This window comes from Neofelis nebulosa, chromosome 13, assembly GCF_028018385.1.
Source record: "Neofelis nebulosa isolate mNeoNeb1 chromosome 13, mNeoNeb1.pri, whole genome shotgun sequence".
Lineage (NCBI taxonomy): Eukaryota > Metazoa > Chordata > Mammalia > Carnivora > Felidae > Neofelis > Neofelis nebulosa.
The window spans coordinates 43,834,486-43,849,023 of NC_080794.1; the positions used below are offsets into that span (position 1 = coordinate 43,834,486).

At 59.7% G+C, this 14,538-nt stretch overlaps 1 protein-coding gene across 6 annotated transcripts in view; it reads left to right on the forward strand.

Annotated features, from left to right (window-relative positions):
* The window catches only part of ZMIZ1 (zinc finger MIZ-type containing 1), a 233,843-nt gene extending 220,211 nt beyond the window's left edge, over positions 1 to 13,632 (forward strand). For 5 of the 6 annotated variants that reach the window (XM_058696812.1, XM_058696813.1, XM_058696814.1 and 2 more), the window contains 8 exons: positions 28 to 133; positions 1,068 to 1,228; positions 2,249 to 2,316; positions 2,597 to 2,665; positions 3,182 to 3,426; positions 4,560 to 4,726; positions 7,960 to 8,217; positions 9,768 to 13,632. In XM_058696812.1, the coding sequence (XP_058552795.1) occupies positions 28 to 133; positions 1,068 to 1,228; positions 2,249 to 2,316; positions 2,597 to 2,665; positions 3,182 to 3,426; positions 4,560 to 4,726; positions 7,960 to 8,217; positions 9,768 to 9,875 (1,182 nt within the window). In that variant the 3' untranslated portion in view covers positions 9,876 to 13,632. The remainder of the gene's footprint in view (positions 1 to 27; positions 134 to 1,067; positions 1,229 to 2,248; positions 2,317 to 2,596; positions 2,666 to 3,181; positions 3,427 to 4,559; positions 4,727 to 7,959; positions 8,218 to 9,767) is intronic. The other variant, XM_058696816.1, reaches the window with a different exon arrangement.
* Positions 13,633 to 14,538: the final 906 nt, after the last annotated feature.

A 14,538-nucleotide genomic window follows, 5' to 3' on the forward strand; every position in this document is an offset into this window, starting at 1 on the left:
GGAACTGATTACGCTTTTCCTCGGCAGTCCCACCTCTTCGTGCTGCAGCTGGTCCACCGGCCCTCCGTGCGCTCCGTGCTGCAAGGCCTCCTCAAGAAACGCCTCTTGCCCGCGGAGCACTGTATCACAAAAAGTGAGTGTGGGGGCGCAGGGAATGAGAACCGGGACCGGCCTTTGGCTCCATGCACACACCCCGGGGCCCGAGCGTTCCTTGGCACCAGTCCCCACCGCCCCCCCAGCTCATGTCCCTCCTTCTGGAGCCGTGGGGGTGATCAGATGAGCATGGGCTGTGAGGCCTGCCTCTCAAGGAAGAGCTGGCTCGCAGCACAGGATGTGAGGCAAATTAAAACCACACACCGTGGTGTAGACAGGCCAGGCAAGCTTCCTGGAGGAGGTGATCACCTAGAAGATCACTTCTAGGAACTGGACAAAGGGGATCTTCACCCGGGGTGGATTCTGGACCGGCCTCCCCACCCCAACAGCTCATGTGTAAACTAGAGACAGGGACTTGGCTCAGAGTCCCCTCCTTTGGAGGAGGCACCCAGGTGATGACCCGGGGGCAGTATGCAGGGCGGTGCACCGCTGCCTCTCCGCTCGACTTGCTTCTCCACATCACCTCCTGAGCCCTCCGTTCCCGCCCGGCGCTTGTCCGTTCCCATCTCCACCCTTGTAGAAGTGAGCACGGGAGCGCCTGAAGGGCTCTCCACTGACCCAGAAAATCAGTGGGAAGGGCCAGACCGTGTTTCTGTAAGTGCCGTAGAAAGTCCCCCGTGCTGGTGAAGGCGGGGTCTGTTCGGCAGAGACTGGGGAGCTGACGCGGCTGCTCCAGGGACACACGCGTTCCGCACGTCGCACGTGGGGGCTGCCGTCCCAGAGAGCTGGGTGGCCCAGGGCTCCCGGCGGGCCGAGCTCCCCTGCGACCAGGCCTGGGTGCGCTAGTTCTTCCCAGGACCTCCCAGTGTCCGGGGGGCGGTGGAGAAGCAGGGTGTGTTTTAGCCACACGAGGGAGTGTGATGTGTGCAGGGTGGCCCCGTCCTCCTCAGCCACCTGTGCCTCCTGCCCCACAGTCAAGCGGAATTTCAGCAGCGTGGCTGCCTCATCAGGCAACACGACCCTCAACGGAGAGGATGGCGTGGAGCAGACAGCCATCAAGGTGTCTCTGAAGTGCCCCATCACATTCCGGCGCATCCAGCTGCCTGCTCGAGGTCACGACTGCAAGCACGTCCAGGTGAGTGGTCCTGGCAGGTGCAGCTCGAGCGGGAGCAGGATGGCTGGCGTCTGGCTGGGATGGTGAGGGGCAGGCGGGGGCGGGAGGGCGGGCAGCAGGGCCTGCTTCTGGTCCCCAGAGGACTCGGCGGCCATCAGCAGCCGGTTGTATTCACTCCCTCCAGCCTCCGTCCATCCTTTGAGCGAGCATCTTCTCTGCATGCTCAGGGCTAGGTTCCCAGGGGGCCCCAGAACCGATTTGGACAGTCCCAGTCCTGACAGATGTCAGAAGCCAGCTGCAAGTCCTGCACATACGGCCACAGCTGGCCTGGAGCCCCAGGGCAGGGACACCTCTGCCTGATCGCTGCTGTGTCCTGGGGCCTGGCCCCAAGCAGGTGTTCAGGAAGTGGCCGTGGGATGAGTGACTGTCGTGGCCTAGGTTGCTCTAATAGAGCACTGTGCAAATGTGGGCAGCCTGGATGGGTGGGATTCCCTGGGTGGGGGCTGCTCAGGAAGAAGTCCCCGAAGAGGGGGAGCGGCCATTCCTGCAGAGGCTGGGGGGCCAACCCAGGTGAAGCCTCGGCCCCTCCCTCCACACAGCAGGTCTGGAGGGCTTCGTGGTGGGGCAGGAGCTTCCCTCGGGGAGAACGTTGTGGGTACCAACACGTACTGATGAACTCGACTGGATGTGTTCTCGGAGCCGGGGCTGGGCTGACGGGGAGGCCAGGCTATCATGGGTCAGGGTCTGTGGAGACACGCTGTTGGGTGAGCCAGGAAGCCTTCTGAGAGGACACAGGCGAGGGGCCGTCGGGCACAAGGGTGGTGTGAGAAGTGAGCCGCGCAGGGACTCAACGTGGCCGGCTAGCCATGTGAGCAGGGGAAAGGCCTCATGATCGCCGGCCCCCGCAACCCAGCCCCTGTCTCCCCGCCCCCCGCTCCCTCCCTGCTGGGAGATCTTCACAAGGGTCCCAGAGGCGGTGGCACTCGCACCCACGCGTCCTCTCATCTGTCTGTCTGTCTGCCTGCCTCCCGGCCTCTGCAGTGCTTTGACCTGGAGTCGTACCTGCAGCTGAATTGTGAGAGAGGGACCTGGCGGTGTCCCGTGTGCAAGTGAGTAACATCTACCCTGGCGGGACCTTCCTCACTGGCCTCCATCTGGGCCTGCCGTCTGGGGTCTAGCCACCTCCTCCTGCCCTAGGAGCCAAACAGAGAATCCAGACACGGCAGACAAGCGCGGCGCACAGGGGCCACGTGCCGTCTTCTTGTGTCAAGTTGTCACAAGGCCGTGCTCTCCTGTCACTGCCTCCAGTAGTGACCCGTGGCAGAAGCACTACGCGCTAGTCTCTAGGCTCCAAGAGCAAAGGCCAAGCCCCCTTCTCTTTTTTTCTAGTAAAACGGCTCTGCTTGAGGGCCTGGAGGTGGATCAGTACATGTGGGGCATCCTGAACGCCATCCAACAGTAAGTGGGCCCCCCCCCCAGCTCGGGGCACGTGGAGGGGGCGGGGGAATGCCCGCCTGGATTGGAGGAGGCGACACGGGGACATTCCTGATACCCCACCCTGTCCCCAGCTGCAGACCATTCGCCAACCCAAGCTCTCACCTCTGGAACTCTACCTGGTGTCCCAGTCACCTCTGGTGACTCTACCTCAGTAACTTTTCTATCCGGGGGCAAATGAACTTTCTAGAAAGGACTAAGCTCAGCCAGAACAAGACAGTGCCCCGGACAGCCACTTCCTGGGCGGGAGGCCTTGGGGCCGGCTGGCCTGTGTCCAGCCACTTGCTTTTCCTCACCTCACCCTCCCCATCCCTCAAACAGATGTAAAACTCCCTCACACCCCTGTCATATGGCAGAGCGTGGCAAGGATGGGGACAGGGGCCTAGGCAGGGACAGTTCAGTGTCTGCCTGGGCTAGAAGCCCTTGTATCCCAGGCCTGGTACCGCGTGACCTCAGCTCTGCCCCCTTGCTCCCCACCAGCTCCGAGTTTGAAGAGGTCACCATCGACCCCACGTGCAGCTGGCGGCCAGTCCCCATCAAGTCAGACCTGCACATTAAAGATGACCCAGATGGCATCCCCTCCAAGCGGTTCAAGACCATGAGTCCCAGCCAGATGATCATGCCCAACGTCATGGAAATGATCGCAGCCCTGGGCCCTGGCCCATCCCCCTACCCACTCCCGCCTCCACCGGGGGGCGCCAACTCCAACGATTACAGCAACCAAGGTGGGTGACGTTGGATGAGGTGGGAGAGAGGAGTCCCAGCAGGGGTACAAGGTCTCTGGGCTCACGTGACAGGTGCAGGGGGGATTGTGGTGTGAAGAGGTAGAGGCAACATACACCCCAAAACACAACCCATGTCACTGGACTTGGGGGTATGGTGGCCCATTCAACGCCATCCTCTCTCCTTCGCCAGCTGGTTCCGTCCCGCCCTATGGGTCAGCACCCTGCTGAGAAGTGGGCTCTGCCTCCTGGAGCTGCAGAGGACAGCTCCTTGCCTTCTTTGGAACCTGCTTTGCCTGGGGCACTAACAGAACACTCCCACTTGGAGTTCTTGGCCCTTCCCCCAGCCCTTCCGTGTTCCTCTGTGAGATCTGTATTGTCCCGGTCCCTGAAATGCTCCCATCCTTCCAGGCACAGAGTTCCAGGGGTCTCTGGCCACCAAATTCACCATCCCTGCCCCCTCACTCTCCCTGCTGTCCAGACCAAGCTATGCTGTACTGCCCTGGGTTCCTAGAAAGTACCCAGCCCCCTTAAACACTGGCAATGGCAGCTCCCTGCAGGATCCAGGCTCCTGGATGATTAGAGGCCCGGAGAGGTTAACCCACATAGCAGGATCCCACAGCCTTCCAGTATGTTGGTCCTCTGATCCTTCTCCATGGCCATGTTGGGGAGGGAGCAAGGGCCAGGGAGGCCAGACAGCTGGCTTCTAATGGTGTCACCTCGAGGCTGGTGCAGCTCTCTTTGTGGACTTGAAATCTTGATCTCCCACTCTGGGCTGCGGTCTTCCCACTGAAGGGGTGCAGCCACGTGGGGGACAGTGAGGAAACAGCTCTTGGGGTCTAGCGCAGCAGATCCTGAGGAAGGCTCAGGCTGGGGCCTCATCTTCCCCTGCCCTCAGGAACCTGGCCTACCTCCTGCTCACACTCTGTTCCTCCTCGTAACTGTAAAACAGCTCAGGTCCTGGGGTGCCGAGGCCCACCAGAGGAGGCTATATTGCTGCTCCGTCTAAGGCCACAGGAGCCAGGACAGGAGTCACATCTTAACTTACATTCTCCGTGTCCCCCCCACTCCCCCCGCCCCGTGGCTGCCTTCCCTCTGGGTGACACTGCCCCGGTGCCATCTTGTTTTCTCCCCAGGCAACAACTACCAGGGCCATGGCAACTTTGACTTCCCCCATGGAAATCCTGGCGGGACATCCATGAACGACTTCATGCACGGGCCGCCCCAGCTCTCCCACCCCCCGGACATGCCCAACAACATGGCCGCCCTCGAGAAACCCCTCAGTCACCCCATGCAGGAAACTGTGAGTACCTCTTCATCGTCCTGACCTCCCTACCTCCCCCTTCACCCCCGTCCTCCGCGTGGGGCGGCTGGGAGCAGAGGGCTCCCCCAGGGACCTTTCTGATGTTTGCCTAGCTCCCTCCCAGGCAAAGGGGAAGACTGCCAATTGGGTCTGGGGGCTCAGAAGGAAGTGAGAGGCCTGACCGAGGCTGAGTCGGTGTCCTTGGACTTGGCCAAGGACGTTGGTTTCACCTAGGACGTTGGATTCTCAGATGGGGGAAGCTGCAGGCTCCTGTCTGCACACACACTGCACGTACACACGCCCACCTCCCACACGTGCCCACCGCACCCCCACACCCCCACACACACCACCGCCACCAGCCTCTCTCCCTGACACGCACACTCAGATGCTGACCTACCATAGCCCCAGCTGTCTAGAATTTTGTCTCACACCTAGGCACCTGCTCCCCAGGGGTCTGAGTCTTCTGCATATCGCCACCGTCTGCTCAGCCTCGGAATATTCACGCCCAGTCCCGTGTCACATATTAACACACCCAACAGTGGTAAGAGGCCTGGCCACCCCCAGGTCCTCTTCCAGTGAGTACTGCGTGGCTCTGTTTGACTTAGCACACATTTCCTGAGCCTTTGCTCCGGGCCAGGTTTTGTACCCGGTGTGAGCAAGACAGACACAGGCCTTGTGCCCACGGAGCGAAGGTTCTGGCAGCGCTCGGATGGAGACAGCACGGTTGGGGTGTTTGGGGAAACTGGGGCCTGAGGGCTGAAGTCAGGCCTCAGTCGTTCTGTCTGTCCCTGGTCTCTCCCCTCAGGAGGAGGGACAGTCGCAGAGGGCCCGGCAGTGGGGTTGGACGGGCCTGCACCGGAAGGCGGGGCTGCAGGCCTCCCATCTTCCCCCATGTGGCCTGGGAGGAAGGGCCTTGGGATCGCACCGTGATCCACACGGGGTTGGCTCTGCCAGAAGCTGTCCCGTCCCGAGCCACCCGATTCTCAGCAAGGGTGGCTGTTAACCGGAAGGCTTCTGGGAGAGGGACACTGCAGCATCTTTCCTACGGAACTCCAGAATGCCAAGTCAGACATAGCTGCTGTCACAGGGCTTCAGCCACGTTTTCGCAAGTTCCTTTCTGCCTCGTGGAGCTTCTGACTTCTGGGGGCCTCTCTCCCAGCTCCGCCCGTTTCCTCAGCAGTCCATGCCCAGGAGTCACCCAGATCACACCCCACACACGCTCACCTGTCACACACAGAGGTCCCAGCACTGGACGATGGCAGCAGGATGTTGCTTACTTTCTGAGCCCTGCCACCTGGGGTCTTTTCAGAGGGCCCTAAGCCTGTGAGTTGACTTCACAGCCTGCCCCCCCACCCCCACCCACGCCGCCCAGGGGTGCTCCCTAGGTATGCACCGTCCCTCCCTATTTCTGGGCTTTCGCTAGACGGCGACCCAGAAGTAAAGCTGCGAAGAGGGATAGTACAGTCACGGATAAACTGCCCCGCGCCAGGGCAGCCTGGCCCTGGCTGAGCACCAGCTGGATGCCCACGTGCGCGGACACTGGCAGAGAGGCTCCCGTCAGGTGCTGGGTCACTGAAGGACTCTTCCTTGCAAGAGAGGTGACAGGTGTATCAGCAGGTCTCAGAGCGTCCCTCTGGGCCTGAGGGGGACAGCCGTTGTCAGCAGATCTAGAGACTGTCTGCCTGGGCTGGGCTGGGCTGCTCCGGGAGTGTGGAGCCACTCCCTGCCCCCCAGAATGGGCACTGTGGGGCACCCACGGGCATGGGTGGGAGTCACAAGCTGGCCTCTTACTGACAGTCATGGTGGCCATCCTTCCAGCCTCTCCTGGTCCTTCCCACCTCGTGTGAATCCCCCCCACACCGTCCCACAGTCGTACAGTCAGTCCCGGGACAGAGGGGGCCCTGTGCTGCCTGGGGCTGGCTGGACTGAGCAGAGGCTCCCAGCAAGGCCTGGGAGCAGCTTTAGGAGAAACAGGAAGAGGTACTAGGGCCTGGAGATCAGGCTGCTGTTTCAAAACCCATGAAGGAAAAAAGAAATGTGTGCATGGCCTGGAAGATGGGGTGGGTAGGAAGGTACAAAAAGACCAAGGAGACATTTGCTCACCGGCAGCCTGGCGGGTCAGGCTCCCCTTGGCTAGCATCGTGTGAGTGCGGTTGGGGGACCTGCTGGGGCACTGGCCGTGGGCTGAGAGTGTGGACTTGTGCTCCAAGACCTGAGCTCTGAAGGGAGGCTGCTTGGGATAGCACCCAGACCAGCAGGGAAGTTTCGATGTCATACACCATAAGGCCCCCTGCCCGGCCACAGCCCTGGTGTTTCAGTCCACGTGCACACAGGAGGGCACGGGCCTCTAGTGGATCTGTTAGAGAAGCACTTCCTGCCTCACCGGGGCACCCCCTCTGTGAGCCCTAGCGCCCAGCGAGGCACAGAGGTGCCTGCCTTCCTCGGCACCCGGGGACGCGGCCTACAGCTGCCTAGGTGGGTGGCCAACAGGAAGGGTCCGGCAATGCGGAGAAGCCCTGCTCTGCCCCTTTGACTCGGGGCTCACTTCTGCCCTACCCTGGGCAGCAGGCAGGGCTGGTCCCAAGGGGCCAGCCGCTGCCACCCCGGGCCCTTGGAAGGTGCCTCTGTGTCCAGCATCGCCCCCCCTCCCCCCCCGCCCGGCCAGGGCCCGTTGGGGGAAGCAGGCCCCTTCCTGAGCTGCACGCCTGCCCATGCTGTCTGTCCGTGTCTGCTCTCCGCTGCCCCGGGGCAGCGGGCAGGGGTGGGGGAAGGGGTGTGCCGTACCACGCTGCCAGCGTCACCCTCCCCGCCTCCCCACTCCTTGGAAACATGCCCATTTGCTTCTCCATTCTGCCCTTCCTGTTCATTGTGGTGATGGTGTCCGGGCTACAGAGGCAGAGGGGCTTGCGGGGGGCCTGGACCATGCTCTCAGTGTCTGCTTGTCCCAGAGCTCCGGGCCACCTCCCTCCAGGCCCCCACATGGCCTCAGAGGCCCCGGCCCCGCCTCCCTCTCCACAGCCTCCCTGACTGGCAGCCTCGGGGGAGGACTTTTTTTGTTTGTTTCTCTGCAAAACGACAACAACAACAAAAAGCATTGAGCTTTGTAAGGGGGTAGCTTTGTTTTGGGGGTTTGTTATTTTCCTGGTTTTGTTTGGTTTTCATTTCTCCAGGCATCTCGTTGCTGTACCTCGTCACCTCACATTTCTTTTCTCCTGCTCTCTCCTCCTCCACAGATGCCACACGCTGGCAGTTCTGACCAGCCCCATCCCTCCATACAACAAGGTTTGCACGTCCCACACCCCAGCAGCCAGTCAGGGCCTCCATTACATCACAGTGGGGCTCCTCCTCCTCCTTCCCAGCCTCCCCGGCAACCGCCACAGGCCGCTCCCAGCAACCATCCACACAGCGACCTGACCTTTAACCCCTCCTCAGCCTTAGAGGGTCAGGCCGGAGCACAGGGAGCATCCGACATGCCGGAGCCTTCGCTGGATGTAAGTTGGGGTCACCACCGGCCTGGGGCTAGGCCTGGCGCTGGGACCTGCCCGAGAGCAGGGGTGGGTGTCGAGGGCTCAAGGCCCAGGGTGGAGGAGGTGCAGCTATGAGGGGGTGGGTGGGTGGTGGGTGGGCCTAGCCAGCCTGCCTCCCCTGGCTCCAGAACCAGGAAACCCCACAGTGGGGAAGCCTCACCAAGGGTCCCAGCATCCCTCCCCCGCCCCCTTCCCCACCTTGCCGGCACCTGCCCTTCGGTCCCCTCGGCCACAGTCCTGCAGCCCCTCCCTGCCCCACCCCACCTTCCCCCACAGGCCCTCACAGAGTCCCTCTGGGCCAGGGTCCTGATGGAAGCACAGGAAGGCCCCCTGCCCTTCTTCCTTCCGACCCCCTCCCCGCCCCCACCCCCACATCAAGCTTGCCATCTCAGTGTTCGCCACACTCTCTGGCCTGAGGCAGGGGAAGGGCTGGAGTGACAGGGTCCCTCTGTCTGTCTCGCTGGTATGTGTCTGTGTCCAGTTTCCTGTCCGTGTGTTGTCCACGCCCTGTGTTGCCGCTTTGCTCCATCGCTCACTCAGAGAGGCCCCGGTGAGGGGTGACAGTAGGACCAGCCTCGGGTCGTGCCAGGACTACTGGGGCAGAAGTGGGTGGCTGAGATTCAGGGGTCTCCCACCTTGAGGCCCGACCGGTCTGGAAAGCGGGGTGGGAGGAGCCCTCGAGTGATGGGGGCCGGGTAGCCGGCTAGGGTGGGCCGGGAAGGGACATGTGGCACTTGCCCCTCCCATCCCACGCCCCTAGGCTCTAGATTCCCAGAGAGGAGGCCTGCTCTGCCCTCTCCACGCCTCAGCCCCACTGTGGTCGTCCTCGGCCCCGGCAGGCAGCGGCAGTCTTTATGGTGAATGGGGTTTACTCGGCTGTGCGGCCATCTAGGGTTCTCCCCCAGCTCTCCTCCCCAGACCCGTCCAGTGAGGGTGCTCTTAGGTTCATGAGGTTCCCCGGTGTGACAAAAGGAGTCCGAGGACCTCACGGTAGAGGGTAGGGAGAGTCTGCAGCCACAGCCCAGGGGCCGCAGGGAAGGATGGTTCCGTGCCGCCCTCTGGTCATAGGCTCACCAGGGAGCAGTGAGCTCCTGGGGGGAGGTCCAGGGTGCCGAGAGCTACAGGGACCACCGGCCTTACGTGCAAAGTCATGTGGTTTCTACTGGGAGGCCTTCGTGACCCAGGCTTCCTCTTGGCAGGGTCTTGGGGCCAGAGGAAGCCCGGAATCAAGAGAAAGCCCCCTGACCTGCCACGAGCCTTCCTGGCTGGTGGGCCGAGGGCCTGTCTCCCCCACACTGGAAATAAGCGCGGGTGTGCCCCAGGCTAGCACAGTGGCCTGGGCGCGTTTGAGGCCAGCCAGCACGGTTAGTGTCCCCTGTCCCGCCAGGACCCCGGGAAGCAGGTAGAGAAGCACGCACCCCGGCAGTCCTTGGGGGCACCCCTGCAGTCCTCACCCTGGGACAGCCCAGCCCCTCAGCTGACACCTCATCTGGGCTTCTGTACTTCTTTTCCAGCTCCTTCCAGAACTCACAAATCCCGATGAGCTCCTCTCGTACCTGGATCCCCCCGACCTGCCGAGCAATAGTAACGATGACCTCCTGTCTCTCTTTGAGAACAACTGAAGCCCACCCCTCCACTGGGGCCATCCCCCCCCACTCTGCCTCCTTCCCCGTCTGTCCCACACACACTTTACCACTGGGAGCCCATGCCCTCAGACCGCCCCTGCTGCGGCCTTCTCAGAGCGGAGGGGCGGGAGGGTGCACTGTGAAGGCTGTGTGGGTCTGGTGCCCGTGCCCAGAGCAGGCCCTGAAGATGAGCCTCGAGGTGGGGAACCGGCCCGGCGAGAGGGCACACGCTGACAAAGCCTTCCTGGTCCCTCTGTGTGTGCTGATTCCAAACGACCCTCCAGTGCCCCCCGAGGTTCTTCCGGTTTCTAAACTGTAACCCTGCCTCCCTGCTTCCTGGCCCAGAGCCTCCTTCAAGTGACTGAGCCTGAGAGAAGGCGCCCCGAGACCCAGGCAGGCCCCGAGCCTTGGAGGAGCAGTGACGGTTGGCGGCAGTGAGAATGGCCCACCCACCACCACCACCACCACCACCACCACCACCACAGAAAAGCACAAACCTCTGGGAAAGAGAACTCTCTCAGGGGCCAAGGTCGTCGCTTTGACCCCTGACCTCTAAGCCAAGATACCCTGTAAACACTCTCTCTCAGAAAGCAGAGAAAAAAAGGACAAGATTCTGTGTTCGAGAGAGGGTGTGCCATTCCTGCTTGGGGACCGGTGGGAAAGGGGGTCAGGGCCTCCTCAGAGCCAGGACAAGGCAGCTGGCCCCATGACCTCTGGACTCAGTCCGGGGCCCGGCCTCGGGGAGCAGAGGGAGAGAGTCCCCAGCCAAAATTACTGTGCCCTTAGTTGGGGGGCAGGGGGATGCCGCCAGCCGGAGTCCGATAGGAACGGCAACTTACAACTTTGCTCCGAGCCACTCCCTGTTTTTCAATGACGATTAATTAAGCTACGGAGTCATCTGAGAAAGGGGACGGTAGACTTGGACGGCAAGCAACCCATTTCTCTCCACGCGTCCTGTTTCCTCCCTCCTACCCCACCCACGTCTCCCAGACTGTTACGGGGGACACCTGCTTCCCTCTGTCCCACTTCTGCTGTGTCCGCCCCGACAGCCGGGTGGGCCGGTGGAGGGGCGGGGGAGGCTCAGGCGCCTGTGCGGGCATGGCGCAGGCACCTCTCCGGCCCCCCCCCCCCCCCCGTCCCGGCTGTCCCTGTGCTCAAGGCTGCCCCAGCTGCACCCCAGTCCGTCACCACACGTGCCGGGATGTGCCCGCCAGCGTCACGTGGTGTCTCTGTGCCGCACTTGGCTGCCGGCCTCTCCTTCCCTCTGTGTCCCCCTGCCCTGCAAAGCTGCCCACACTCCTGCTCACCGGAGCAGAAGCAGCCTCTGGTCTTTCCCTCCACTGCCTCGCTCCATCCGGCTTACTGCTCTCGGAGTCTCCCGGGTAGCTTGTGGGGCGTCCGTTTCGTCTGGGGGTCCTCTGTCCCCCTAAGCCGCATGGCCTGTGATGCTGCTGGGCCGTCACTTGGGTCACGTCTGTGAATTCGTTGCGCCCCTCCCTGCTGCTGCCTGGGGTCTCCTGCTTCCCGTCCACTGTCCGTGTTCTCGAGCTCCGTCTCCCCCTGTGGCGGGTGGTCCCCAGCACTCCTCTGGATTTGACCGGAACGGTGGCCCCAGCTGTTGATTTCCAGTCACTGTACCAGACAGCCGGCACAAGGTTTTCTGTAGGAAAGCTGCCATTGTCCCCGCCCCCTTTTCCTTTGTCCCGTTGTCGAGGTTTTTTCAAACAGCGTGGTGTTCAGTATGCAAATCAATTATTTTGAGAATTGCTTTTGTAAATATCTTTGTGAATATTTTAGTATTGTCTTTGATAATATTCAACATTTTCATGACCTGGTTATAGCCTTTGCTGGTGTTTTTAAAATACCTTGACTCAACAACAAGACCGAGTCCTTTTTTTTAAAAAACAACAAACAAAAACAAAAAAGCAACCAGGGCCTATTTGTACAGATGAAGGGACAAAGTACGTGGGTGGCTGTGCCGTGAGTTCGAGCAGGCCGCCCACTGTTCAGAGCCATCCCCAGTCAGCTGGTGGGGACAAGACGATGCCAGGTAGCACGTGGCCGTCCTTGCCCAGTGGCCGATAGCCCTGGCAGGTGGCCACGCTCCTGTGTTCGGCCATCTGGGAATGTTCTGCCCCAGACAGACTTCCAAATGCCTTCCTTAGAAGTTCCTGCTTCCTGCTGTGCTACTTTTTCCCAGAAAGGCCTGGGGTCCATTCTGGTTCTTATCGGGTGTCCCTACTCCACTCACCAACCTACCCACAGCTTTCTAGTACAGAGGGTCGATCTGCTCCCCACAGCCCGGGCTCTGGGCACCTCCCTCAACCGTCTCTGAGGAAGCCAGGGCTCGGCACCTGAGGCAGGTTTCCTGGGGCCCCTCCCAAGCGAACCTCCACCAGCAAGTTGGACAAAGAGCTTTCCCGAACCGTGGTGCCTGAAGCCCATGCTCTGGGAACGTCCTCTCCCGGAGTGATTTTGGAGCCAGGCCAGGGGGGTGAGGGAGGCAGAAAGGTGCCCGGGGCTGGAGAGACCCCCGGTTGGTGACAGATTCGGGTGACGACAGCCTCCCCAAGCAAGGGCGCTTCTGAACTCCGGGGTGGGGATGCTTCCCTCATCCTTTTGGACGACTACTTGGAGCCATAAGTAACCTCAGCAAAAACGAGGCCTCAGCAAGCCACTTCTCTGTGACAAGCATCCACCCAGGCCGTAGACACGTTTCTGCTGCCACTCCACAAGACGGACAGGGCGCCAGCGGGCAGGCGGGAAGGCCCCAGTACAGGCAATCACCCCATCTCCTTGGTTCGAAGCTTTACCCGTGTATCATGTTCCCTGTAGCCATTTTATTTTTGAAGACACTTCTAATCCTTTCTCCCTAATGAAAGCCCTAACCACCACCCCCCCCACACCCCCACCCCAGAGAGCTACACGTCTGCTCCCTCGACCTGACCATCTAGACAGGATGACGTCAGCAGCAGCGACTCAAGGGACGTGTGTACATATGTAAATGAGAAATAGAGACACGTTAACAGATGCATTCATTTCCCTTGGAATGTGTATTGTTTTTATTTTACGGAACAAAACAAAACAAACAAACAAAAAAAAAAAGGCTTGAAACTCCATCTTAACGTGAAAAACTAGATCCTGTTAGCGTTTGTGAGGTCTCTCTCCACCTTTGTCTTATGTAATATACTCTGCCCCTGTGTGGAAAGGAATTTTTGTTCTGTTTTGTTTTTTATTTTACCTCCATGTACTATTTAGCTTCCGGTGTACTGGTCCTGCCACCTGTGTATTTTTAGGGTGCTATGGAAATAATGAAAAGAAATGGGGATTTCAGACGAAAATTGTAACCAAATTCATACTTTGTATAATTTTTGATATCATGATTGCAGGTGATCCACATGTCCACACATAAACACACCCACAGCACAGCCTGAAGTAACCCCCACAGAAATTGTCATTGTCTTTGTACATCTCTGTACAATGCAACCATTTCAAACTTTAAACTGGTCAGAAACCCAATTGTGATTTCTAGTCTTGCAAAGCTGTATGTAGTTAGATGATGTGACAACCTCTAATATTTATCTAATAAATATGTATTCAGATGAAACCTGTATATTAGGTGTTCATGTGGTTATTTTGTATTTAAAGATCAAATTATTTGACTATTGCTAGACATTTCTATACTCTGTTGTAACACTGAGGTATCTCATTTGCCCATGTTAATTGTTTTCTAAATAAATTGACAAAAAACGAAGGTTTGGCGAATTAGCTATTTTGTGAACTTTAAGGAGCGGTTTGGGTGTTTGTTTCTGCTTCTAAACCACCACCCCTGCCTGATCACCTGGCAAAACCAAAACAAAACAGAAACAGCAAGCAAGCAAACAAGCAGGCAGGTGGTTTGGTGTTGATCTGGAGGAGCCCCTACCTCGGGTGTCCCTGGAGGAGACACTGGAGTGGCCAGGTGAGCATGTTCAGAGCCCAGAACCTTCTTCCGGCAGGACCCTGATCTGCGGCAGGCCCCGCTCCTGACAGTGGGACAACCAGGTGGGGAGGGGACCCTGAGCAGGGCCAGGCCCTGTACGGGCTGCTGGGGACTCAGGGAACGTGTGCGATGCTGGCCGGGGCTCTGAGAGCAAGCCCCTTGCGGATTTTCCGGATTTACAGACCGGGAACCTATTCGTGCCAAGCTCCAGAGGGTGCTGTGCAAAAGCAGCCAGAATGAAGAGCTGGACCACTGACTCAGCCACTCTCCTCGTTGGCTCTCTCACCGTCTCCCTCTGGCCACCCTACTCCCCAGCACCACTGCCCCCGACCCTGTAAGGGGACCTTGGGTTTTCTCTTCTCTGTGACTGCGCTTTACATGGGGTTCTAGAACTACCTACCTGGGCCACTGTCCTAACTATCCTCAAAGAAAGAAGTAGGGGCTAGCAGGCACCCCAAAATATATCCCCTGGAGTGTGTGTGGGAAAGTGTGTCAGGAGAGTGTGCAGGTCCCTTAAGTGTGTGGGGGGGGGGGATATGCAGGGGGGGATATGGGTGCTTCTGGGGCTTCTCCAGGGTGGCCAGTTTCTCTTTTCAGTGGGAGATGGAAGGGGAGGGGGGAAGGAAAAACTTACATTAAAAATGGAATCCTGGGTGGCGCCGACTTCAGCTCAGGTCA